General features: G+C 42.5%; 4 protein-coding genes across 4 annotated transcripts; 1 reads left to right on the top strand and 3 right to left on the bottom strand.

Moving 5' to 3' along the window:
• Positions 1-1037: 1037 nt before the first annotated feature.
• Positions 1038-9544, bottom strand: mvk (mevalonate kinase). The gene is made up of 10 exons (XM_070833750.1): positions 9251-9544; positions 8795-8942; positions 8401-8545; positions 6728-6883; positions 5822-5925; positions 5611-5656; positions 5425-5515; positions 4899-5018; positions 4530-4683; positions 1038-2704 (listed from the first exon to the last, which is right to left on the bottom strand). Exons 1-10 carry the CDS (start codon positions 9326-9328, stop codon positions 2553-2555), a joined length of 1194 nt encoding a protein of 397 aa, XP_070689851.1. The 5' UTR covers positions 9329-9544; the 3' UTR covers positions 1038-2552.
• A 224-nt stretch (positions 9545-9768) lies between these two features.
• mmab (metabolism of cobalamin associated B) lies at positions 9769-11430 on the top strand. Its single transcript, XM_070834217.1, has 9 exons — positions 9769-9895; positions 10083-10141; positions 10235-10328; positions 10428-10485; positions 10582-10654; positions 10751-10848; positions 10940-11004; positions 11110-11169; positions 11253-11430. Exons 1-9 carry the CDS (start codon positions 9792-9794, stop codon positions 11335-11337), a joined length of 696 nt encoding a protein of 231 aa, XP_070690318.1. The 5' UTR covers positions 9769-9791; the 3' UTR covers positions 11338-11430.
• A 396-nt stretch (positions 11431-11826) lies between these two features.
• aldh3b4 (aldehyde dehydrogenase 3 family, member B4) lies at positions 11827-15449 on the bottom strand. Its single transcript, XM_070833571.1, has 10 exons — positions 15391-15449; positions 14603-14798; positions 14405-14515; positions 13997-14117; positions 13821-13906; positions 13087-13168; positions 12603-12992; positions 12338-12504; positions 12130-12229; positions 11827-12026 (listed from the first exon to the last, which is right to left on the bottom strand). The coding sequence occupies exons 1-10, from the start codon at positions 15447-15449 to the stop codon at positions 11827-11829; spliced, it is 1512 nt and encodes a 503-aa protein (XP_070689672.1).
• Positions 15450-16389: 940 nt separating this feature from the next.
• Positions 16390-25227, bottom strand: ube3b (ubiquitin protein ligase E3B). The gene is made up of 27 exons (XM_070833572.1): positions 24679-25227; positions 24315-24483; positions 24010-24127; positions 23756-23815; positions 23561-23665; positions 23372-23468; positions 23177-23262; positions 22975-23057; positions 22737-22842; positions 22511-22631; positions 22203-22380; positions 21694-21860; positions 21417-21584; positions 21148-21319; positions 20944-21062; positions 20726-20840; positions 20504-20603; positions 20303-20422; positions 20028-20204; positions 19820-19930; positions 19575-19712; positions 19415-19480; positions 19269-19327; positions 18987-19169; positions 18690-18801; positions 18508-18600; positions 16390-18393 (listed from the first exon to the last, which is right to left on the bottom strand). Exons 2-27 carry the CDS (start codon positions 24473-24475, stop codon positions 18202-18204), a joined length of 3207 nt encoding a protein of 1068 aa, XP_070689673.1. The 5' UTR covers positions 24476-24483; positions 24679-25227; the 3' UTR covers positions 16390-18201.
• Between the last annotated feature and the right edge of the window lie 185 nt (positions 25228-25412).

Raw genomic sequence — 25412 nt, 5'->3', positions numbered from 1 at the left:
TGGACCCCCGCTACTAACACCGTCCGCCACCCTCCGACTTACCAAAAGGGCAAACACCCCCAGGAGGATCATACAGCCCATCATGACTGAGAAGAGCTCATGATGTTGATGTTGCCTCCGTCAGTGTGCCGATATGAATGTTGGGAGGGGATGGTTGCACAAATCTTCCCCGCTGTGGCCAATCCCACATCCCCTTTTGACACAAATATCATGACATAAATTGTAATAAGCACACGCAACTTTCCCGGACATATTGTCACCCAGAGGCCTCTGTATGTAAATGCAAATGCTCACAGTAGGAAGTCATACACTGAATCCCTGTTAGTAAAACCAGTGGCCAACAGCAGCATGATATCTTGTCAGTCAGGTCTAATTCTGTATTCAAACGTAATGGCTCCTGACAAGCATTTCACCAGTCGACTGAGAGACCAGAGGGAACGTGCCACACTGAGCATGACCACTCAGCAAATTCACATTTAACATTTCATTCCTCCTGCTTGGACAAAATGAATTATACATCCTTGATTCTCCCACATTGATCCATGCAGACAAAACTCCCTAAACGTTAAATGTTAAATGATTTGTACGTCTGCTTCCTCACTGCTGGGATGGCACAGGGTTTTCACCGAATCTCTCTGATTCTGACATTCTCCCTCTATCCTTGACCCCCTTTTTTCACTCCCTCTGTTATCTGAAATAATCTCAGGGCCTCTTTAGATTCTATTCATCAGAGCAGAAAGAAGCAGGCGCTGACATTGATAAAAAAAAATACCATCTGTGCCTTGCAGGGGTAAAAGGAGTGAGAGAGAATGAGACAGAAAAGAAAGAGAGGGGCTTCAAATGAAACAGGCTCTGTTGTCTCCCTCTTGTCCCCCCTCGTCAATGCCATTTCAATTGAAAAGCGCAGTGGTAATTAAATTCCAGCAGGGGTTAGGGGCAACTGTGTGGCGCACTGACGGGGGGGCTGCCCTGACATAAAGATGACACAATTCAAGAGGACAGAAGGGGCCAGGCGGAAAAGGAGGGAGGGTGACAAATGTTGTTTATTCACGTACACTGCCAGATTCATACTACTCAATCTTCATGACATTTAAAAAACAGAAAATGAAATGGATATTCAGACTCAACCGAATCCCGCAATGACCTTTTCCCCAAATCAGGGATATTCTAAACAGATCAGTCTTCTGTATCTGCGGCATGCGCAGAATATTTTGTAATGCTTAGGGAGGATGAGCAATTAGGTGGAGAAGAATTTGGGAAAGCTGGTGTGTGTGTGTGTGTGTGTGTGTGCATATGTGTCAGCACAAATGTGTGACTCACAGAAGGACGCTGGTTGTTGTTGATTCACATTATAGTGGCGCTAATCCAGAGGCTCCAGAGAGGCCACACACTCCTGCTGTCCCCCTCTCCCCATCCTCTGTTAGCAAAACAACACAGCCAGTTGGTCTTTAACTGCAGAAATGAACAGCGCATGGCGTGCAGTACTCTGAAATAACATTGTTAGCAAATATTTTATATGAGTCGTTGAGGGATTCAATTAATAAATCACAGAATTTCCTTTGGTTTCAGCATCATTTTGCGTTTAAGCACCTTTCTGATAAAAGTAGAGTACAACAAAAGAGCGCTGCAGCATCAAAGGCAGCATACTGTACATTTGTCATTGTAATAACACGGAGTCACATTAAATGCAAATAGTCCTCAGAGTATATTTTTGATGCTACTATTTCCTGGCCATGCCGTGCTCAGACATATTCTCACCAGCATTGTTCATGATGTAGAGAAATATTAAAACACAAATCACTTTCATAAACCTCTTTGTAGAATTGTGAAGAATAAAGAAAACAATCTGAATAATAGTCACTGGGTTTTGTGAAAGAACCACAAAACAATTCAATCAATCATCAAACCTTTTCTCCATTTTCATTTTCTGCTTATTTAATTCATTTTTGAAAAATCATTTCGACAGATGACCGCTCTTATCCGACACCTTTGCATGTTACAATGCCGGGAGTGAGCAATTAATGTCTGACGATCATCTTTTATCCATTAAGGTAGTTTGGCCCTACCGCTTCATGCATTTGGATGAAACTAATGAAACTGTAAATTAATTCTGCCAGTGCTTCATTTACACATTAAACAATTTGTCAGAGCCTCTTACCTCAAATCCTATTTCATAAAAAGCATTTGTACAACTCTGATGCCATCTAGTGGCCGAAGCGCTCAGCACATATAATTGCACGCTTGAGTATGTTGAAAAAGCAAACACTTAAGAGGATGCTTCCACAAAATTATTAAATCCACTTAATTTTCCCACAGTTCAAAATAAAAATCAGTCATTTGTCAAAAACACAGCTGCCTTGTTGTTAGTTTCAAACCGATTAGGATTGTGTTTTTCAGTTATGAAAATCAATAGGACTTTAAGGAGCTTTGTCCAGCGCTCTTTGGTCCACTTGGCTCACGCTGTTATTTGAGCATGTCTCAGGTCGTGTGGTGACGACAGCAACAGCAACAGCAACAGCCCGTCTGTCCTCTTGTTCAGCCACAGGTGAGTCTCAGTAATAGTTTAAAGCCTCCAGAACTTCCTCCTTAACAGAGAGGGGAGAGTGCTGCTGGACGCCTGGCCCGCCAATACTTGTTTCCCAGCAGTCAAAGCCGCAGTCTCTCAAGTCCTGCACTGTAGCCTGGATAACGGAGGAGTCGGATTCTACAAAATAAAGAAGCCATATCAAGGTGGACGGCAGTCATGCAGAGACATAAAAAAAAAAAAAAAAAAGGGACAGCTGTCATAACCTTGTCAGTTAAGTCAGTAATCTCACAGATGTAGGAAAATAAGGTCTCTACAGCCAGAGCGGCCCTTCCACACGTCTGAGAGACAGACAGAGCTGCAATAGTGCTGCAATTCACACGGACAGAAATGCTTGCTAAGAAAACAAATAGAGAGCATTTGGAAATCTATTTAGAGGATTTTTAACTTATTAAAATTCAGCATGCTACAGGCTGCAGGCATAAACAGAAACTGAACTTGCAGGTTCTTTGTTTGTTTTGTTAAAGAGTGGCTGATGGAAAGTTTCCTTATAGCCAACTGCGCGGTAGTACCCGCACACCAAAGACCTCTCATCATTTCCTGCCACTCAAAGCCTTGTTTCTGAGAGGAAGAGCAAGGGAGCATTGTGGAAAACGCAACATTTATTGTCAGCAGGAGTCTGACAGTTTGGCTCATCAAACTTCCCTCATCGTTTTGAATTCATTATAAGACAAATCCAACGGAGGATGCAGCATAGCCTCGACAAATAGAGAGATTAATCAATTATACGTGTCATTGAAACCGGAGAGTTAATTACAACAGCAGATAAATTATCAAAAAAAGGTAGCAAGTGCGCGTTCCAAGTTAGATTATTTTTAGGGGAGAACAATTCAAACTTTTATCCAGCATAAACCAAGTGATCATACTCATACCAGTTCTTAAGATTACTTAAAAAACTGCTCATCTTTTGCTGACTTAATGTCAAAATAAAATATGTGTGAGCAGTTTAGAAACAGAGGGTGACTGATGCTGCCTTTCAGTGCGCCAAAAAAAAAGCGAAAGAGAAGGTTTGCTCCATGAAAAGACAGAGAAACAAAATGAACCACTGGTCATTGACTTAAATCACTGGTCTGCAGAAACTAGGAACTACCTCAGAAACATTGGCACATCCTGTATGCTGAGGCTGTGCTTCAGGAGATCACTTAAACCTCTATTCCCTTACAGAAGGTCACCCTCTCGTCAAAGATCATTTGTTTAAATCTTTCCACAAGACTGACCATTCAAATTGGCTTACTTCTCTGAAAGGTGACTTAAGATGTGCGCACCATGTAATACTTTAAGAGCTTAAAACATCTAATAACTGGTAAAAAGGTTCAACACTTAATGATAGTTTTAGTTTTAATTCTTTCATGTAGTGTTTGAATTTTGATGCGTGGGTTGTATTCTTGTAATATGTTCTTGTATTTTGTTTTTATTTGTTTGTTTGTTGAGTCACTAAGCCTGGGTGTCTATTTCTGACCCCTCACTTCGCCTCTTGTGGCCATCTGACACCTGTGTCGAATTGGGTCGCTGCCCTTATTCCAGAGTAGCTGCTCCTCTAATGATGCCTTGATCGTTTAGTTTGCTTGTGTTAGTGTGTGACTTTGGTGTTTTAAATGGTTAGTTTGGATCAGAACTAACATATTACTTCACTGGATGAGGTGTCGGCAGCTCAGCGAATGCAAGTGTTCTGCAAGGTAAAAGGACTGTTTTTGTCTGATATTGATTTTTTTGTTGGGTGGCTAAAATAAATTTTTCTGCTGCCCCCGTCCACAGCAGTACATCGCTTAGCATCTGTGCTGGGACTTGCTTCTCAAAACTGGGGGCAAGCTGACTGTATTTTAGATAATAGACTGACTATGGGTAGGTACTTCATACAATCCCGCTTCAAAAAAATCTTAACTACAAAAACATTTTAAATGAACAGTGTTGTGACATACACAGTTGAACAACTGGCTTACAGTACCTGGTCTCAGAAGGGTGATGCCACAGCCTCCTCCACCTGCACCAGTTAGCTTGCTGTGGAGCCCTTTGGCCAACGTGACCTGGCACAGCGTGTCTAGGACAGGGTGTCCCACACCCATCACATTCAGGTGGTGCTGGTTAATGTCAATGAGCTCCTACAAATGATATGACACAACTGTTGTTAACACCTGTTACTACTGACAGAGAATTAGTCACATGGATGTGAATATGGGCTCTGTGGTTTCAGACATTTTATATTACAACAGAACTATGGTAGTGTATTTTAATAAGAATTCAACCGTATCTGTGTAACATCTGACTGATACATTTATAATGGAAGACTAGAGGTACGCAATCTGATATTTTGTACCTCTAGAATATTGTAGTGCTCTCCTGTGATGGGCTCGCAGGTCATCTCTGAGAGGACTTTTTCACACGTGCAGGAAATGCCATCAACTGAGTCCAGCACTGGGGTCATGATAGCAGGGAACTACAGGAGAGGAAAACAAAAACAAAAGGAACCAACGTCACTTGTGGACAGCGTTTCTGCACGAAGCCGTTACTGCAGATCGTGTGAGACAACAAGTGTCTTTGTGCGCATGTTTGAAAACTGCAGATGGTAAAATGACAGGTTTGACTTTGGTTGTGCTCCAGCCTGATCACAACACTGCCACAACACCACCCAGGCCTATCTATGTCTGAGGCAGAAATCTGCACACCTGCTGGTGTCACCAAGGCAACAGCACACAGGGGTGCTGGCTAAGAGTTTAATTTCAATATTTTATGAAGGCACTCAACACCAGGCTCTGGAGTATCTGCCATGCAAAAGCGGCGCATATTATATTAATTACAGTGTCTGCAAGTAACACACGGGGGAGGAAGAAACCATTTAGTACCTTGTTAATCTTGTCCTTCACCCTGGCAACAAGAACCTTGGTGCTGCGTGGTACTTTGGTGTTAGTGAGGAGAATTCTTAATAACGGCACCCTGGAAGTGAATGAGACAAATCAGAGTTCACTATTCTGTATAAGTTTGTATTGCCTGGACGACATTTGTTTTCTGTGAGTAATAAGAGACAATACCTGCTCAGTGGTATGATCTTCCCGGCCAAGAATCTCAGCATGCCACCTACATAGAGGGAAAGGTAAGTCATCAAATAGATAATTATCAAATGATAATGAACAGTGGTGGTACAATACTCTGGTGATTCCATTACAGGGTGCTCCGTGTCCACAGAGACAAACAGTGGCACCATATGGACGGTACCGTACGCCAGATAATTTCAGGCCTCACCCCATGTTCCTACAGCGTTGTCTACTCCTGAAGGATTGCCATGGATGATCATTTCCCCTTGGAAAGCCCAGCTATTGATCAGCTCCAGCTCCTCCTGACACCACCTGCAATTATTCATAAGCTGAGGGAGAACTTTGTAGATCATCTCTAACTGTTTCTTCATCAGACAGATTTGTCTTAGGAAGATTTCATACTTCAGTAGATATTTCAAATTTCTGTGTGGCTGTATCTAAAATGTCATTCTAGGGGGTACGATATACCAACATAAATGCAATCTAACATAAAAACTCAAGAAGCGATGGGTTTTCATACTAAAGCGGTCAGGACTTTCTGCTCTCAGTGGTTCATGGTAAAAGAGCATTCATGTGTGCAGCTCCATGTACTTACAATGAGCTCCAATTATTTAAAATCACTAATATGCATTATTTCAAAATTACAGGCTATTAAAGGACTGAAATGGGAAAGTGTATTATTTTGATTAATCTCTGAGAATGTTTTTTTTCCCCCTCTTTTCTTTATTCCTCTCATTTCCCTGTAGGTTGTTTTGTGTTGGTTTGTGTGACATAATTATTCAGCTTCAACACTCATGCAAAAACATAGTTTTTGTAAAAGTTCATCAAAAATCTAACATCATAAACCTCTCAAAGATACTATTTATCTATTTATTGCATTGAAGGATACTGTTTTGGATCGTATTACACGGACATTCATGGTATAGTGCTGAACCCAAACCATCTGTTTAAGAAGCATAATGTTGAGATTTAGGGTCTTTCATGCTCTCTTCAAACCAAACAACCCCTTTTATAGCTCATCAGGCCGAATAATTTTGTCTATGCCCGACGGTGGTGAACAAAATCTAAACACACAGCTCATAAAATAAACCATCCTTTAATATAGTGCGGTTACCTGGCAGTGTGATCCCACTCTTTGAGAGCAGTGGGAATGGTTCCACTTGCACAGAGCAGAGCTGCAGCCAAACACACAGAGTAGGCAGCACTTGACCCCAGTCCTGCTCCGGTCGGCAGCTCCGACCACACAGATACCGTCAAGCTGGGCAGCTCGCTGACAAAAGACACATAAAAACTAAGCTTCTCTTTGCATATGAACACTTAAATACTGTATCTTTTACTTATTACAGTTGCATAGAGGTGACTGCAGATGATTGTGATGGTAAGATTATTGCACAGGTCATAGGAATTAGTAACTCCGTACCAAAATTAGAAAAAACACACAACCTATGAGACTTACTATTTGGAGTTAAAAAAAAAAAATTCCTCTCTTATTGTGCATTTTTTATAAAAAAAAACAAAAACAAAAAAAACATAATGTCTCCTTGTTTATAATCACATTAACTGGCTCAATTATAGTGTATAAATAGCAATGCATACACTCCTATATGCAACAGAGACTTGCTTGACATTTCTGTCGATGTCTGTCAGGGAAGCTGCTTTGGGGCAGACAGGAGAATACTCTAAACTAATTGTCCGGCTTTTCTCTCCAGGGAAAAACACATCCAGACTTGTTAAAGGCCGCAGTGTGGCCCAGTGCCAGACTCTCATTAGTGGCCATCCTGTCAGAACCCATCACCTCTCTCAGACACGGCAGCACCGTGTCAACGCCGATTAAACCGCCCGACAACCTGCACTGCTAATGTTCCTGAGCATCTTCCCTGTTCACAGCTGCGGCAGTTGCTAAAACTAACATCCGGTCTTTCTGTCTGCCTCTCTTTACTAACTTCATTTCAAGGTAGAGGGACATATTTCAGATGCAGTGAAAATGGCCCTCAACTCCCTGAACACGTCTACATCAACAGCGAGTCTGTTTTTACAGATAAAGTATTTCCAAAAGAGCTGGAATGACTTCTGCTTTTCTACCTCATGAGAGCAGTAAGGCAGAGGCACTAATGTAACAAGCTTCCATTCAACTCGTTTCATTTAGATTTACGGCATTTAGTTGAGACAAGAACTGAACCACTCAGTATTTCAGTGTAGGCATGTGAATTTGCCCCGAGCCAAGGCTAACATGTCATAAGGAAGTTAGCTCCAGCATGACACAGTACAGTACACCATGCTACACATGATAAATAACTTAAATAAGCCAGATTTAATTCAGTTTTCCACAAAATAGAAGTGCTTTGTCATTGTCAGACTAGTTTAGACACTTGATGTGCACCACCTACAGGCACCGAAAGTAACAGCTGCTGACATTTTAAATGTTACAGCTGCAGTTTTTTTAAAAACTGTATTTTTTGATAGTGTGTCTTTGAGATTTTATATAGTTTAACACTTGTACCACCTGTTAGTTAAATATGTTAAACCTTAATACACACACACACACTCACATTAGCTATAAAAAGAGGCTCCAACACTCATTGCCTGCAGGTGGTGAACGTGCCACACAAATCGGCATGTCTACCAATGTATTTCTCATGTGTCCCTGCTGTCACGTCCTAGATCAGACTGAAACTGCAGGTCTGCAAACAGATGATAATCACGGGGGCCGGTCTCTGGACCTTTGAGCCGACTAGCTGCAATAATAAAAATGGACAAATGCTGAGAAGAGCAGTGGTTCTTTCTCACCCTGATCGAAACAATGAGATGTAGATATAGAGGAAGGCTAAGGTGGCCATGTTGCAAGTATCCAAGTCTCCATTGTTTACACCGACAAATTCACGCAGCCTGCACACGAGTTCAGCATCCAGACGTTTCACCTCCTCACTCTTGCCTGTTAACAAGACAGGGCAACCATCAAAATCACTGAAATAACACCACAAAACACACATTTTGACCAGTGTATATAGAGAGAAATGCTGCAATAGGCAACAAGTCACATATGTTGACACGACATGCATAATGTACCAACACTGAATCGTCCCTGTATGAACTGGACTATGGGATATGTGATACAGATGCAAGAGTAAAGATTACAGTGTATGTTGGTGCTAATGGTCCCCAGTGCTGCATCATGCCTTACCACAGGAATAAGAGACAAGCGGCTTCAGTTCAGACAGATCCCAGCAGAGGAATGTGTTAATATTTGGGAGGTTGATGCAAACTTTTCCAGTCGTGGTGGCTTTCAACCGTAAATATGTTCTCAGGTTTAAACTCACAGCAAGAGCCACCTGTAACGGAGCAGAGAGCACAGGGTGATTAAATGGTAAGACTTCAAGTTGTAGCCCAGTTAGTGTACAGGTATGTATATTTTACATTAATTTTTCAAGTAACACTATATCTTACTGGCTACTGAATGTTTTTTACAGTACAGTGGGGAAATCACCCCAACCAGAAGTGTCCTTCAATGAATGCAAAGTAATGACTGCCTCTGGAAGATGGAAAAACTTGCATTTAAAACTGAATGCATAAAAGATTTCTCTTGACCCAGCTCCACTTTAAAGCCTCATACATTCAGTTGAATGATCTTTCAGGTTACCTTTCCGTGCACAACTGCGTGCTCTCCGTGGAGGATCGCCTTCCCTGGAGCAGACACGAAGCAGTCCTTGACTTGCATTTCTCAGTTTCCAGAGTTGACACTGACAGTGTTATTAAGTTATTAGCTAGCTTAGCCACCCTCAGCGAATCTTAATCCTCAGCAACAACTACAAGCAAAGCGGCCCCACGGTTCCGCGCTTGTCATGAAGACTCGGAGGATACAAAGAGTTTAACGAGGCATTTTTTGGTCAACGTAGAGGGACAGGCTGCCTAACACGCGGCGTGATAAAAACATGTTAAAAACACAGCTGACACACAGGAGGAGTGACGAACATTGGTTAAGCTTTCAGTATCCAATCAGCGCCGCAGCAAGTTGAACATATACTGTTTTGTCCAATCAGCGTCAAGTACCCGCCCACCTTTCGGTGAGTTGACCAATCATGCGATGAAAACGAAACGCCCATTGAGTACGGACCCCACGGAGGGACAAAAGACTTTACCCGATATTTTTCACCTTTAGCTGCTAGCGTCTAATATCAAACATGGCCATGTCTATCATCAAACCTGCTCACCTGCGCTGTGTTGTAAGGACGGGCAGGCTCCTAAGCGAGTGTCGGACAAGGAAAACACTGTGTTTAGAAAGAAGGTAGTTGTACATCCGTGTTCATTGTCAAAGTGTCATACATGTAACTGCATATGTAACAGCTAAATGTAGGCTAGGTAGCTGCTACACAGGGATACATTAACGCTCTGTTGGTATGTATGAAGTTTATATTGAAAACAACTATTAACGTCATTCCCTTTTTTAACTGTCTTTCTTCTCCCCCCAACAGTTATGCCACTGAGGGAGACGACAGGATACCCAAAATATACACTAAAACTGGAGACAAAGGTTGTTTTATTGAGACAAAGACATGTTACAGCACTTTAACAGTGAATAGATGTGAACTAAAGTTGACTTGACTCTGGCTGTGCCCCCTTAAAGGTTTCTCCAGCACATTTACGGGAGAAAGGAGGCCAAAGGAAGATCATGTTTTTGAAGCCTTAGGAAATACAGATGAGTTGTCATCAGTTATTGGGTAAAAAAAACAATTAACAACTAATTAACTATTCAGATGTCACAGTTGTTGTGTAATCTGCTTCACCTGGAGTGACCGATGTTAAACTGCACGTTACAGCTTGGCCAGAGAGTTTTGCCTGGATAAAGGTCACACATTCATATATCAGCTGGATAAGGTTTGATTTTCATGTTGCATTTATTGACCCCCTTCATTGCAGAGGTTTTACATTGGCCAGATAGAAGATTTCTGACAGTGTGCTTTTTCCTTGCAGATACAGTGCATTTTACAAGACGTGGGCTCCAACATTGCCACCCCTCGGTCATCAGCAAGAGAAAGTCACATGAGTATGCACTAGCTGGCTAGTCTACAATTACAGTCAAATATTGCCTTGTGTGCTTGAGGATATCTTGGGTTTATTTTTATCTGTTTCTTTTTGTAAGAGAGAACTAAATTTACTGCTCAGCCAATTACAGACCTGGAAACTTGGATTGATGAATTTACAGCAGAACTCCCTCCACTGACCAACTTCATTTTACCTGTAAGCCTATTTGTGCATATGAATGACAGCGACCCCTTATGAGAGTCCAGGTTTTCCTGTTGCACTAACGCTTGTGCTTTGCATGTCACAGTCTGGAGGGAAGAGCAGCGCGGCTTTGCACTTAGCTCGGACAGTGTGTCGGAGAGCAGAGCGCAGGTCAGAAGCAGCGTTCCTTGCCTTGAACGATGTAAAATTACCTCCTTCCTTTATCTTTGTTTTTCCAGCACGGTTGGTTTTGACAGATCTGTGTTCTTTTCATAGTGTTGCTCCTATTGTGCGGTCAGGCGAGGCAGATCCAGATGTTGCCAAGTTTTTGAACAGGTCGGTCCAGTGCTTTAGAACTATTATGCAAACGTGGTTAATCCATCACACATCTGCTAAACGTTTCCAACGTTTTCACTCAGATTGAGCGACTACCTGTTCACTGTGGCCAGATATGCAGCCAAGAAAGAAGGCAACCAGGAGACAATCTACAAAAGGCCGGAATGACCAAATTCTTACATGAAGAAGACAACAAAGGCTTAATTTGTTTTGTTTTTTGGGGGGGGTTGATGATACAGATATGTAATTTTTATTCTAAACTAATAAATATAAATGAGGTCCAAAACTGTTTTATTTTGATGCCACTTTCTTCTTAGTATATTGGATAATATAGGCAGTAATAAACTTAAATCTTGAACCATTCAGCCAAAACTTCAAAGAACATACATTCAGTCGAACTGAAGTACATTTGATACTGCAGCAGAGAAACTATAAAATGTGGAGAGTACCTCTTGCTTGTTTTACAATTGCCATCACCCAGAGATTAAACAACTACTATGAATATTGTTCTTCTGTTACATGTGGCTGTGCCCCAGTAGGTTTTGTTCTTATCCATTTTTAATACACTAACAATACATTTGCATGTCAGGACTGTTCAGGACTTAGGGGGCACTCAGCTTTCTTCCAACGTGGCTCTGTTGTCACCCACCCACACAGTCACAGGATCTGGCACCAGCCCTGGCTCTTCTGGGACAGGCTACTGGCCCATGTCATTAGAGACAGATTGCGGTCCTCGTAGGGCGGATACCGCAGATATGTTACACACTCAAACCGTGTGCCTCTTAGCAGGCATGATTTCCTGTGAGAGAAGGTGTCAAAACTGTGGCGGCCATGGTAGGAACCCATTCCACTGCCACCTGTCAAAAAAGGAAAAAATAGAAGTGTAAGGAGAGATATTATAGGTAATGTTATTACCCCACAATGATTGACATAATTTGTGCTCTGCTGCCACTGACTGACCGACTCCGCCGAAAGGCAGGTTCACCATCAGACTCTGCAGGACGCTGTCATTGGAGCAAAAGCTTCCGCTGGAGGTCTCACTCATTAGCCTTTGGATGACCTGCATTGTCAGGAAGGCAAAAACGTGATCAGAATACACAGCGGCCTCACCAGGCTTGTGCAGTGAACACGAGTGCACACGAATACGAGTGTCTTAACTTTCACGTACCTTGCTGTTGCTAGAATATGCGTACACACAGAGCGGTTTCTCTTGCTTGTTAATGAAGGCAATTGCCTCATCGAGGTTGTTTACAGTCAGAATAGGAAGAACTGGGCCAAAAATGTCCTGGTGCATGATGGGATCTTGTTCTGCTACCTCTGTCAAAATTGTTGGGGCTTCAGACAGAAAAGTAAAGTTTACAACAGCATTAAGTGTAACACACATGACACAGTTGGCTTTGTTTCAGAGACCCCCACCCACAGAGGATGCTCACCGATATACTTCTCTGCTTCTATCACTTGCCCACCCACGGCCACCTTGCCAGATCTCCACAGCAAGTCTCTCGTACGGTTGAAGACCTCTAGGTTGACCATTCGGCCATAGCTGCGGGATTCTCTGGGATCTGAGCCGTAGAACTGCATCAGGCAGCACTTCAGGGCCTGCACCAGCCGTGCCTTCACATCTGTGTGGCAAAGGATGTAGTCGGGAGCCACCAAGCTCTGGCCGGCATTGTGAAAACATGCCCAGGTGATGCGCTGTGCGGTGGTGGTAATCTCACAGTGTTTGTCCACATAACAGGGGTTCTTGCCACCCAAAATCAGCGTGACAGGTGTGAGTGTGCGAGCTGCAGCCTGAGCAATTCTGATTCCCTCCTCCCTGTTTCCTGGGAATTGACAGACAAACTTAAGAATGTATTCATTAATTACAATAATCAATAAATAACCACAATGTGATTTTATAGTAAAGCTTGGTTTTACCTGTAAAGAAGACATGGTCAAATTTAAGTTCTACAACTTCAGGCAAGTCATTCGTGCCTGCAAGAATCACATGGAAGCATTCCTTGAGGAAAACAAGAATTTTAGATCAGATCATAACATTTTAACTGTAGCGTTGTAAGTCCTTACTGTCTACCAATAAATGAAGCATGCCTTTAGCCAAAAGGTTGATGCTCCTCTAAAGTTCAAGGTTCAACGTTAAGGTTTTTTCCAGATGGGTCAGAAATCCACTTGCCCCTAGTCAACTTTTACTTGCCCCTATATATTTTTGTATTTATTAGCAGTTATCAAATAACAATAAAAAATTATTAAAATCATAAATAACTATTAATCAGGTTTCATGTGAAAAACCCCGCCTGATTGGTAGATTGAGTTGCTAGGTTTACTAGCCCAATGTGGCATTTTACTTGCCCTGGGCCAGCAGGCAAGCTGCCTTATTGATGAACCATGCACATGTCTGAACAAATGCCCTCTTTTGCAGCATCCAGACCAAAAGTTGTCCTCTTAAGTACATTCATACAAATGAGTTAGGGGAGTAATATTCCCAGGTTATCTTTTCTGTCAAAGTACATACTAAGCATTTCCTCAACCACACAATTTGAATGAAAAAAACCCACAATGAGTCAACCTTTGGGAAATTTCAAGACAAAAAAAGTCTGCTGTGACTTGTCAAATGAAAATACTCCAACCATCCTCCGTGCTATGTAATTACTCACATTGTCCAAGTAGAAGGGGATGAGACGATGAAGCAGCTCTGCTGTGTGAGCGGTGCACTCAGAGGGGCTGATGAATGCACAGTTTCCTACACAAGTTCATAAAATATCATCAGTGAGTCTGCGTGAGGGAAAATAATAGCAAACTTAAAACTGATCAAATGAGTGAGTCTGTGCACCTGCTGCGATGGCCCCTACCAGCGGCACCAGACACATTTGGACAGGACTACACCAGGTCCCTATGATGAACACCACTCCCAGCGGCTCACTGACCACCAGACACTCGTCCAGTGTGGTGGACTACACCAATTAGTCAAGCTCAAAGTTAGGTTATAACAGAATTCTCATGAGTGGAAGTGAGCAGAGTTTATCGGTGACTAATCGGTTGACTAACAAAAAGAAAAAGAAAAAAACATCAGCCCACCCCCCTTCATTCTTTCACAAAGGGCAAGGCAACTTAAGTTTTAATCTGCTTTGGAGGCACAATACATTTCTTTGTAGCAGCGAGACAGAATGTTCTCTCTAAAAAGGTTGTGCAAGTCCAAAATAATCCCAACGCTAATAGTAGGAGGATGTTTTTGTCTCACCAGGTTTCTTTCCACATGCTGCGGCTGCATCCACTTCTTAAGGTTGTTGATGGCATGAAGAGCCTCATTCTTTATGAGAATCAGCTCTGACACGATTGTCTCAAACCGTGGCTGGTTAATAAAAATAAATAAATAAAGAATGAAGATAAAAGTGCCAAGAAATGACTATTTGGACCAGGCGACTGTTTCACCCCTCACCTTATGAAGGTCCCTTCCGAGGGCGTCCACAAAGTCACACTCATGTTCCTCCAGCAGCCGCACCATGGCGTCCAGCTGGGCCAGCCTGAAGTCCTCCTTGAGGGTGCGTCCAGCTTTGAAGGCAACTCTCGCCCTCTTCAGCAGATCCACACACTCCAGAGGGTAGGTCTTCAAGCACGGCTCCCCCAGCCTGGTCCTGAAACAGCAGCCACATCGCAAGTCTCACCATCGCAAGGGCAATAAAACAGACATCACCCCATGGCTTGCCACTTTACCTTCTGCAGGTTAACCGGCCGTTCCTCTGACAAGCATTGCACGCCCTTATTTTTACACTCATGTTTGGTCCTGTCAAGAAACTTCCACTGCTGGCCTTTGTGAATGGAGTTAGTGTGCAGTTAAGCCTGTGCACCAGTTAAAGCCCCACTGATGAGGAGGATAGTGGAAATCCAAACAACCCCAGCCAATCAGGTGATGCACAGAATAAACTAACAAAGCTGGAGTCTAATAATCTTTTACCCAGACACAAGGCATCACGTAGAGGTGAACCAGGGACAGCACACTGATCTCACACGGTGGCTCCAGTCAGTGACACAAAAACATTAAAATGACTTCATTTGGCAGCTTCTTGTGCAAATTCTGATTATTTTAAAGCCAAAACGGGATCATTACTTTTAGAAAACATTACTTGATATCACTTTAGAAGCAGAATATGGACTTCTGGCACAACTTCACCTCCCTCCAAAGCGCGCAAAGAAGGGAAACTAGTCCCTGTGTCCATGCTACTTTACCTCCGCAGCGCTTTGAACCATCGAGCCGGAGAAGGACTCGGCTCACTCGGACTGCTCATGGTCGATCAGCAGGTTTGGATGCACGCAGGTTGGCAGCCGAGGAAGTTACAAGTGGTGCGGAAATCCTCCCAGCAGCACTTCTGATGGAGGAGCCTCACACAGCGCGGGGACCGTGCACTCAGTGCCAAGGGTTTGAGTCAGAGGTGCGCATTTACCGCGTAATCCGCCATGCACTTCAGCCAGGGGAATCAGAGATGAGGTGTTACTCTGAATCCCGCTGGATCCTGTTGTTTCAGACGTGTTTCCAGTCCCATCCGTAGCTTCACTGTGTGATCAAGGCGTCCTAGCAGAGTCAGCAGGTGTTTGTAATACACTCATTAATTCAAAGTTAAGTGATCAGGGTCAGTCAGTGCCTTTGGAGAGGAAAAAACACTCTTTGTATTGTAAATGATTTAAAGTAAAGTGATTTATATAATACTGATGTACATGATTTAACATTACAGGGGTGAAAAGGAGTTTTACACATGTAGGATGCTCCCTTTTACAATAACACTCCACACTGTGGTGCAGTCAGATTCAAAGACACTTGGGGGGGAAAAAATGATCAGAACTTTCACAGGAAGGGTGGGAACATTTCCAGGATAATTTTTTATTGTTTTTTTGTACTAAAAGAAAGGATATTCAAAGTCAGCATCATCAGTCCACTGGTACATTTAAAGCCTAGCCTACTCTTGACATCATTTAAAACAGATGAGTGACCTCATCAGACGAGACAGACAAGCTTGTGAGGTATCTTCATCCCTCTTGCACACTGAACACACACTCCTGTGCGGTGTGTCGTGTGAATCCATTCGCAGTGTTTCCACTTCTTGCTTGAATAGATTAAAAGGAGGAGAGCTGAAGGGAAATCCTCCCGACTGATTTGTCAAGAGTTTAAAATTTTAAAGTTTTAATCTCATTAGTAGACTGCAGGTAAATCCAATCCAACCAGTGTTATTCATATATATGTAGGTATGTATATATATATGTATATATATATATATATATAATGGTTGAATTTTAATTATCACTTTTGTGTTGTTTCCACACAAATTAGTGGCCATAATGTTATTAGTTAAAAACATAGCAATAATGACCAATATGTTCTATATCTTGTGTTACTTATTAACAAAAGTATCCATTCTCATTCATGACAGCAAACATTTTTTTGCATAATAAAGAACTTGGTAATGATTTGATATTTTTCTTTTAACTCTTTCTTGGAAAGTTGGAGTCCAAAAAGTCTCTTCTTTATTTTTTTTTAAGATGTAATTGAACCCTGTGTGAAGTAATACTTAGGCTGAACATACTTAGGCCTTAATGTTAAGGTAACATTCACCCTCATGTCCCTTTTCCCCACAAACAGCAGACAGGAGTGCAACATTTCCATCCAAGGGAACATCAAATCAAGCAGTCACATTTGGTTGATGAACCAGTCCATGACATCATGTTGAGAGGTTTTTAAACCTCTGATTCTTTTCCGCATGGCTTAAAAAGTCCACAGAGACTGGAGGGCATCGTAGTTCAACCCTCCTCGGTTGTTGTTGTTGTTGTAGTGATAGTAGAGTGGTTGGGTTTCTGCGCTTTTTGTTAGTAGGACAAGAGAGTAAGTCCAGGAACATAGCCCCCGTTTCTATGGCTTGTTTCCAATATACGTGGTTATTGGTTACAGTTGAAGTACAGACGTGTGAGAAGAAGGGGGATGGCATTGTATGAGGCACTCAGCGTTATTCAAAAGGTGTAGTGAGAAATCTTCAGTTTTACTAGTATTGGGTACAAAGACTAACACTGATTAACTTCACTCGTCTTTTTTGGAGTTGAGGTCAAGCACAGATGTGTGACAATGAACAACTGTATCTGCTTTACTGGGCGGATACAAATAGTGACAAAACTTTCCAGTTTTTGTTAACTCAAGAGTCAAATGCTACAGCAAGGACATCAAACAACAGCAGAATCTGATTTTTTTCCATGTCAAGAAATTCTGCTGCGTCACCAGAACTGAGGCAGATGTTAGATTTCCAAATGTACTCAGAGGATAAAAAGGAGGGCCAACGTATCTCTCAGGAGGCTGCAGGATCATTAAGTGGGAAGAAATGGAGTAAGGGCAGCATGGGTTTCCTCGAAATGAGACATAACGTAATCGACACAGAATCACCATTGTGAGCCTCTCCTCCTTCGGAGGTTGAACACAAGACATTGATTTGTCTTCCATTTATAAAAGATGCATTATGATCTGCAAAACATTTTACGACTCATCCAATATCAGCTTAAAGTTGCTGGGATAATGGACTCCAAGCTTGTAAGTATATTAACAATGCATCGCTTGGTTTCACTGGAGTGAGTCGATCACGTGTCTAATGGCTTGCATTGCATCTGTATTGCTTTCCAGTTCGCTTAAAATGGGAGTGTTAGGTCCGAGAATGATTCTGTTAGGCCTGAGAAACAGAGATCTAGCCACCGTATATCCGTATCTCATCAAGTTAAACTCACAACATATTGGATTTTTGGAGTGGCAAAGGGAGATGCTAAAAATTGGATTGTGCTGCAGAAACAGCATCCCCTGTGATTCAGGGAGTGGGCTGCAGTAGAGCAGAGCTCATCCAGTTATAAAAAGAGCCAAAAGCAGAGTTTGTAGATCCTTCATGATACCCCTGTAGTTTAGTAGATGCCCCCTTTGACGTGACAAGCTCCAGTACAGATAAGCCCAGCCTCTTGCTTGGTTCAGTATGCTTGACACAACCCTCCTGTGAAGATTGTCCTGATGCAACTGAGTTAGGAGAGCTCAAAGCCTGTGTTCATACTGATAGCGTAGCGCAGCTTGTCACGCAAGATGCTCTTCTTGCTGTAGTTGGGCAGCTTCAGCAGGTTGAAGCACGTCGATGAAGTGGGAAGTCGACCTCCAGGCTCCTTCTTGCGGATAGTGAAAAAGCCCCTAAGAACACTGCCAAGGGTGTCTCCAGTGTCCTGGATACAGGGAATGCTCTGTTAGTACAGCGGCAACACATAGATGCCAGCTACAACACAAACACTACAACTTATAAGCAGCATTCATTTCCTTTCCTCCTTGTTTATTCTCACCTGATCATCTGAAACTTCCACACAGCGGATGGAGAAAGGTGGTTTGAGGTAGGCAAAACCTAGAAGAGGCGGCCTTGAGCAGCTGGTAACAAACTGTAAAAAGACAATAAATTAGACAATGACAAACCACCTTCTGGTAGAAATGTAAAGCTCTTGGCTGTAACAAACAAACAATAATTTACTTTAAGGAACATAGCCCTCTCTTCAGCATTGAAGTCACTGGACAGGATGTCCCACAGCCAGATGATGACACGATGACTGCTGTGAAAACCTCCGTAGTAGACCGTGTGTTTCCTGAGAAAGAGAGAGGAAGACAAGGATGAGCATCTTTCCTCCTGAAATCAGATGGTCCTGCCATGTTAGAGGCACATTTATTGGGGAAACCTCAGTGACAATTGAGTATAAGTGTTATAGTGGCACAGCAAATGAGGAAGGATTTAGTCCTTCTGCTCATTAAAGATGTCTGAGAAGTCACATACTTGAGGTCATCTAGGTCAATCTCAGCATTGTCTCCCGAGACTAGGCGCTGAACCTCAGGTGTGGAAAACATGTGCAGCCACTCCGGGTTAATGATGCTACGGAAGCCCCGAATGAAAGCTGCCGTTTGCTCCTTAATCTGCGTGTGCATCCTAAAGTGAGCCATGAGGTGGATGTAGCTGATCCTGCAGGAAATGGGAGACAGTGTCAGACAGTGATTTCTATTGCTGGAAAGGGGCAACATTTTAAGATACAAATTGTCAATTGGATGTGAATTTACATACTTGTTTTCATTGGTGACTGGCATGGTCTTTCCCCCTGGTATTAACTCATGACAGACAAGCTGAAGGGGAACATACAAAGCTTTTAACTTATGGAATTCATGCATTTAACTTCACTGTATCATATCTTCCACTTTTTTCACTCTTACCTGCCCCATAACATCTTCATCATAGGACAACGTCAGTCCTAGATCTCCTACATCACCATCGTAGCGCTGGAAAAAAACCCAAATACAATGAAAGATGTGAGATGAAGATGAAAATGTGACAAATTAGTGAGGAACAAAATTGTCCAAGTGTAATTCTGACTTTGATGGAGGTGAGGTTCTTGTAGAACTCAGAGTCCAGCGAGGGCAGCTCATCAATGGAGCTGTAGAAAGTGCTGTGGTGGTGACCCAAGACTTGGCTGAGGAAGAAGGAGGCAAAAGGGACGTCTACGACAATGCCCTGGGTAGACAGAAGTGAAAGTTACACACTCACCTAAGGTTGCCCAAAACACTGTGTTCAGACTGAAAGCAGCAAATGGGGGCATTAATCAGAGAGCACAACTATACCTCGTAGATGGCTTTCCCGAGCATCTTCCCCACAAACTCAAACAGCTGTAAGTGGTTCTCATGAATGTACGATGTAGGTGAAGGATACAGCCTTTCATTTCCACTTGTAGTCTGAAAAAATAAGCATATTGTACAAAACAGAAAAAAATCAATGTCAGCAGCGGGGGGTGTGTTGAATTAAAAACGGCTCTCCGTTTGCGTGACTTGCCTTGAACAGATTGAGAGCAGGATTGAACACTTTCTTAATGATCTCCTCCAGGAACTCTTTGAACACACCATCCTGATCAATACCAGCCTCGTCTACTCCCAGATCATTGACAAACTTCACACGAATGACGCCTTTTATCGAATTCACTGGCAGTCGGCGGAGCTGGTCATATCCATCCTTAGGACAGAGAAAAGCAAGTGTTATTACGGAACAACTGACATAGAGTAGTGTGATATTTTCATTTTTAAAAGTCTGTCTGATCTGTTATACCATACCTCTAACATTCGTGAGCGACGGATGGTAATGTGGGTGACATGTGGTGAAGCAGAGCTTGTTTCTATCAATCCTAAATTTTCTTTTTCCTTTGTAACGATGTTCCTGAACAGCAGCACCCTCTAAAATGAGAGGGGAAGTAATTATACAGCTGAAAATGAAAGCCACACTCTGTCTTCATTGAGAGGTTCCTGTTTACTCACATTTTTATGTGGAATGACATGTGGGATGTACTGCAGTAAAAGCTGGGCTCTTTTCTTGCCTTTTTCCAGCTCTTGGAACAAGAGGCTGGGCTTCAGGTCCCTGAGTGAGACACCCCAAAGATTTAAAAGGCGAGCTTTTAAACGTAACCACGAAGCAGCATGACCTCAAACAGAAGTTTGATGCATTTAGGATATCAAAACTTTTTAAATGTTTGTATTTACTTGCGCAGCCAGTGGTCATCAGGGGTGAATCGTCGCCTGCAGTCCCGTCCGTAAAGCACCATCAACCAGCCATGAACACTGTGGAACAACTCCAGCTTCTCTCCCTTAGCATTTTCTATTAGAAACAAGACACAAAACAATACTCATGTACCTTTTGAATTAAGCACCATCATCAAGCACCATAAATTTCAAGAATCAGTGAGGCCACACACACTCACCTAAGATGCCATCCCAGATCATCTTGTACACAAATGTGTTCAGAAATGAGGAGATAGTGATGAGTTCCTCGATCTTGAAAGACGTTTGCTCTTCATAGACTTCAATGTCGTCCAGAATTCTGTAACACATTAATGGTGTGTCATAAAATTCTGCGGTCACATTGGGCGCCTTATGCACTACACAGTAAAAATTACGGAGATTACGTGATGAGGTGCCGCGAGCAGTCACAGAAGAGCATGAGCATAGCCAGGAGCTGCTTGGACTCTTCTGTGTCATTGTTCAGACACTCCATGAAGAGTTTAAGGCCTCCCTGAGGACCGAGCTCACAGATAAAGGCCCAGAGTTTGGGCAAAAGGTCATCAAGATGTGTCAGACCTGCAGGAAAACAAGAGAATACACATTGAGGCATTACTCCAGGATGCTTCCAAAACACTGTATGTTTGTATGATAGAAAAATGACTCTGGTACTGACCAGTGAGTATCTGGAGTCGTATTTGCGTTAGTGTAGACAGAGCAGTCTGGTAGAGCACACAGATGCTGCACACCTTCTGAACTTCAGCCGAGTCAACGCGCTTCCCACCGACTGGTTTCAGGATGTTACGCACAGAAGTTGACTTCTGAAAAGCTCGCTTGAAGAGGTCTGTCAGAACACAAACACAACACACCGGGGAAGCAGAGAACCGTCAAGAACATTCAAACAGATTGTGTTTATTTTAAAATATTAGAATAAGTTTGTGTTCATAACTCACTTTTAACTGGTAGATTGTTTTGTGATGTGCTAGGTTGTGGGGGCGGGGGAGTGGGCTCCTGACTCTCCAGCTTTTTAGAGAGAACGTCACTGAAGAGCGTCCGAATGACAGAAACGCCCCACAGGTGCTGAAGCTGGTCGTTGACCAGCGGCATTGACTCATTCAGACTACAGAAAACAGGAGACAGACATGGTAGAGTGGAGACAAAGTCAAGCATGTGTGTCTGGCATTATTTTGTTAACAAAGGAAACTACTTTAATTCAAATGTAAAACTGTAATTGGTTCAAAAGATACACAAATAATTATGCTTTAAATGCCTTCAGCACATGATGGTGTAATATGCAGTTTACATAGCCAACAAATTTCAAGCTTCAGGAAGGATCAGGCAGCCTTTTATCAAGTCTATAAATGATCTCAAACCTTTCTTATGCGTATTTTTCACTTTTCTATTTTCTGGTGCACATTAAGCTGTTAAATTCATTCAAGCAAATAGAAAGTATTCCACTGACCCATAGTCTACGGTTTGGGAGAACCAGCCCAGGACAGGGTGCCAGTGGGTGAGGTTGGACTTCTTTTGGGATACATATCTCTGGCAGTAGGACAGCATGTCGGTCAGGTCCTTCACAAAATGGTTGGCCTCCTCTTCAAGGACTTTCTCATTAAGGTAGCCCAAGTGAATCAGGTTGGCTATGAAACAAGAGAAATTTATGGTCACAATGATAAAAATCACAGTCCGCAGGGCAACGATTCTCTCATCTGTACACAACAAGGCCACATCAATCAAAGTGTAAGCCCATATTTATCCAAAATAGTATACCAAGTAAGCAAAGCGTGTGGCTGCCTTCGAGACACACACAGATGTCCGAACACTGTTCTTCCCGGCTGAGAAACAGAATGAACTTCCGCAGCAGGTCGTGCGTCTGGATGGATGCAATACTCTGTTGAGACACAGCACATATTAAAACCTTGTGTCTAACAGTCCAAATTATTATATACAGTACCACTATCCAACAGCAACGTGTGGTATATGACGGGGCATTTACCTCTGGGGTAAGCACACTGAGGTGGGAAACGATGGCTGGAACTGACATGATGTGAATGAGGAATGATCTCAACAGGTTATCGGAGAAGTGCGCAGCAATGACTGGCCTGCAAAACATTAGATTTAGTTAAAAAAAAAAAAAAAGCCTGCAAAATAAAACCACAAAAATACAAAGCAAATATATAGATATAAGAGAATTGGACTGAACATGTCTCCCCCACCTCATATATTAAACTCACCTTAATGACAAAGTGAAGACAGCTGTTAGAGTGCCTTTGGAGAGGGACGGTTTAGAACGGGCCAAGCCATTGGTCAGCAAGATCTAAACAAGAGAAGTTAAGATGACATACAATGTTCATTTTTAGTAAAAATGACAACTGACACTGCTGAAGAAAATAGATGAAACGCTACTTAATTTGAATGTGAGCAGTAATACTGAACCTGCAGTATTGAATAGAAGCCCTTTTGATTAAGATGGCCCATGATATTTTCACAAAACTTCATCAAAGGGGGTCTGAGAGCTTCTCCTAAAATAATGAGAGGAAAATATTGTGTGTTTCTTAGCAGAAACAAAGTCCTGCAGTAAGAAAAAACTTGTGTTTATGATGAACAATCTCAGCTTGACTTGAGACTTACCCTTCCCTCGGGCTATCCGCCAGGTTGAGGTGTCCGTGAAGGTCACCAGCATGGTGAGGTACAGCGTTACCAGTTTATTGTCCTGAAGTATATCAGGCTGCAAATCAGAAAAGAAGGCAGTGATATGTACAATTAAAGTCAATAAATGAATATCAAGATAACATTTTCCAGCTTTAAATCAAAACTAACCTTTAAAATTTTCAGTCGTTGACAGCAGAGCCACAGCACATCCTTTATCTGCTTGAGCCACAGAATGGTGAGGTCTTTGGAGAGAGCCAAGGAAACATACCAGACCTGATGCAAAGTGTGAGAACAGTCACTCAGACAAAAATCACATGTAAAAAATATCTGGAATGTGGAGAGTAGAAGCACATGCACACTCACTTTGAGTTCATTTTCAACCTCCATGCTGGCAATAATAGCACGACAGAGCTTCTCAAACCTCTGTTAGACAAACAAGATTACAGTAATTTGAGTCACACAGCCCAAGTGTGTAACCTACTAGTGTAAAGTTTGCAGCAGCCTCAAAAGTCTTTACAAAAGTAAGAATTGGTATCAGAAACAACATAATTGAAGAAGTAAACTAACTTGTACTACTGGTTTATTAATTGCTAACAGTCTGAACATCACAGACTCACCGTCTTGTCATCTTGGCGATATATGAATAGTAATTTCCGAGCAATTTTGAAAATTGACAATGCATTTCTTTTTGATGTCCCAGTTTCAGAAGGTTGAAAATAGTCATCAACCTCTTTCCTGGTAAGACACAGAAAGGAAACATTGGACCAATGATTACATGAACGTGAAACTAAGTAACAACGGTTCTATTTCAGCCACATGTTTATTCTTTTACTCATGGTGTTTAAGGGAAACATGCTGAACTCAAGGCTCCTGAAACCACATGTGACTTGGTAAACCTACAGTTAATAAAGGTAGGGGGTACCTTAATTGCTTCTGGAGTCTGCAGCGACAGAGAAATCCCCTGACCAGGGCTTGGATGTTGGTTGCTGCTTTCTCCTTGTCCTTGTGTCCCTTCCTCTCCTCCCTGGCCTGCCTGGCTTTGTCCAGGAACTCGGACTTGGAGCTTTGAGGTACACTGAACATCGTGCACCCTGGAGAGGAAGACTTTAACCCGCTGTTTCACAAAACTATACACTGTTCATCCGCAGTGTCATTGCATGGATGACATTTTGATGTTGACTTAGAGCATTTAACTTCGCGTTGTGAACGTTGTGACTGCGATACTAGAGCATCCTAACTACGGCACATCATCACATTGTTTGCAGTGGACATAATAGTGAATTTACCTGCGATATTCCTCAAATGACGATTTTGTCCCGCCTTTAGGCTCACCTTAAGCTATATACCAAAGTCATTTGGTTGTCCTTGAGATCCAAGCAGGAGGAAAGTCAATCGAAAGATGAAGACTAACTTGTCATCTCTGCTGGAGCAGCGGACGCTACAGTGAAAATGGAGCTGGGATAGTTAGCACAAAGGGCTAGTTCACCGCTGGTCGGCTTGATACCGTCTCAGGGAGAACCTTTTCACGTTAATTTAGCGGTATTAAACATCACTGTGGTGTTAGGTTTGTTCGTGTGCCATTGACAGCCTTAAAAACACAGAGGACATACCGTTTCGAAATGTAAACAATGAGAGGAGATCCGTACATTGACTGCAGCCATTAATCCCCTGTGTCGCATTAAATGAGTCCGGGTAGTGTTTGTCTACGTGTATAAATCCTTATATGAGAGTATTTATCCATAGAAGGTGTGACATATGCCAAACCATATTTGCTCGTGTTGTAACAACAGGAACTTTATTTCTGGGGGAGCATGAAGCTTTCGTCCAGTGTGTTGGTTGGGTGGTGCGGGGGACTGTTTTCACTGTTACTCCTTCAACAGCGGAAATGTGCAGGCTAACGCTAATGTAATTAAAGTTATTTTCTTCATGGTGTGACGTAAGAGTAGTAGGACAGAAAATGGTCATTGATCATTGGGTATCATTTGCCTCACAGTGAACACCCTGTAACACTATGTAACGG

This window comes from Pempheris klunzingeri, chromosome 7 (genome assembly GCF_042242105.1).
Source record: "Pempheris klunzingeri isolate RE-2024b chromosome 7, fPemKlu1.hap1, whole genome shotgun sequence".
In the NCBI taxonomy this organism is placed as follows: Eukaryota; Metazoa; Chordata; class Actinopteri; order Acropomatiformes; family Pempheridae; genus Pempheris; species Pempheris klunzingeri.
Note: the sequence above shows the minus strand (reverse complement) of the source record. Positions and strands in the feature narration are given on the sequence as shown.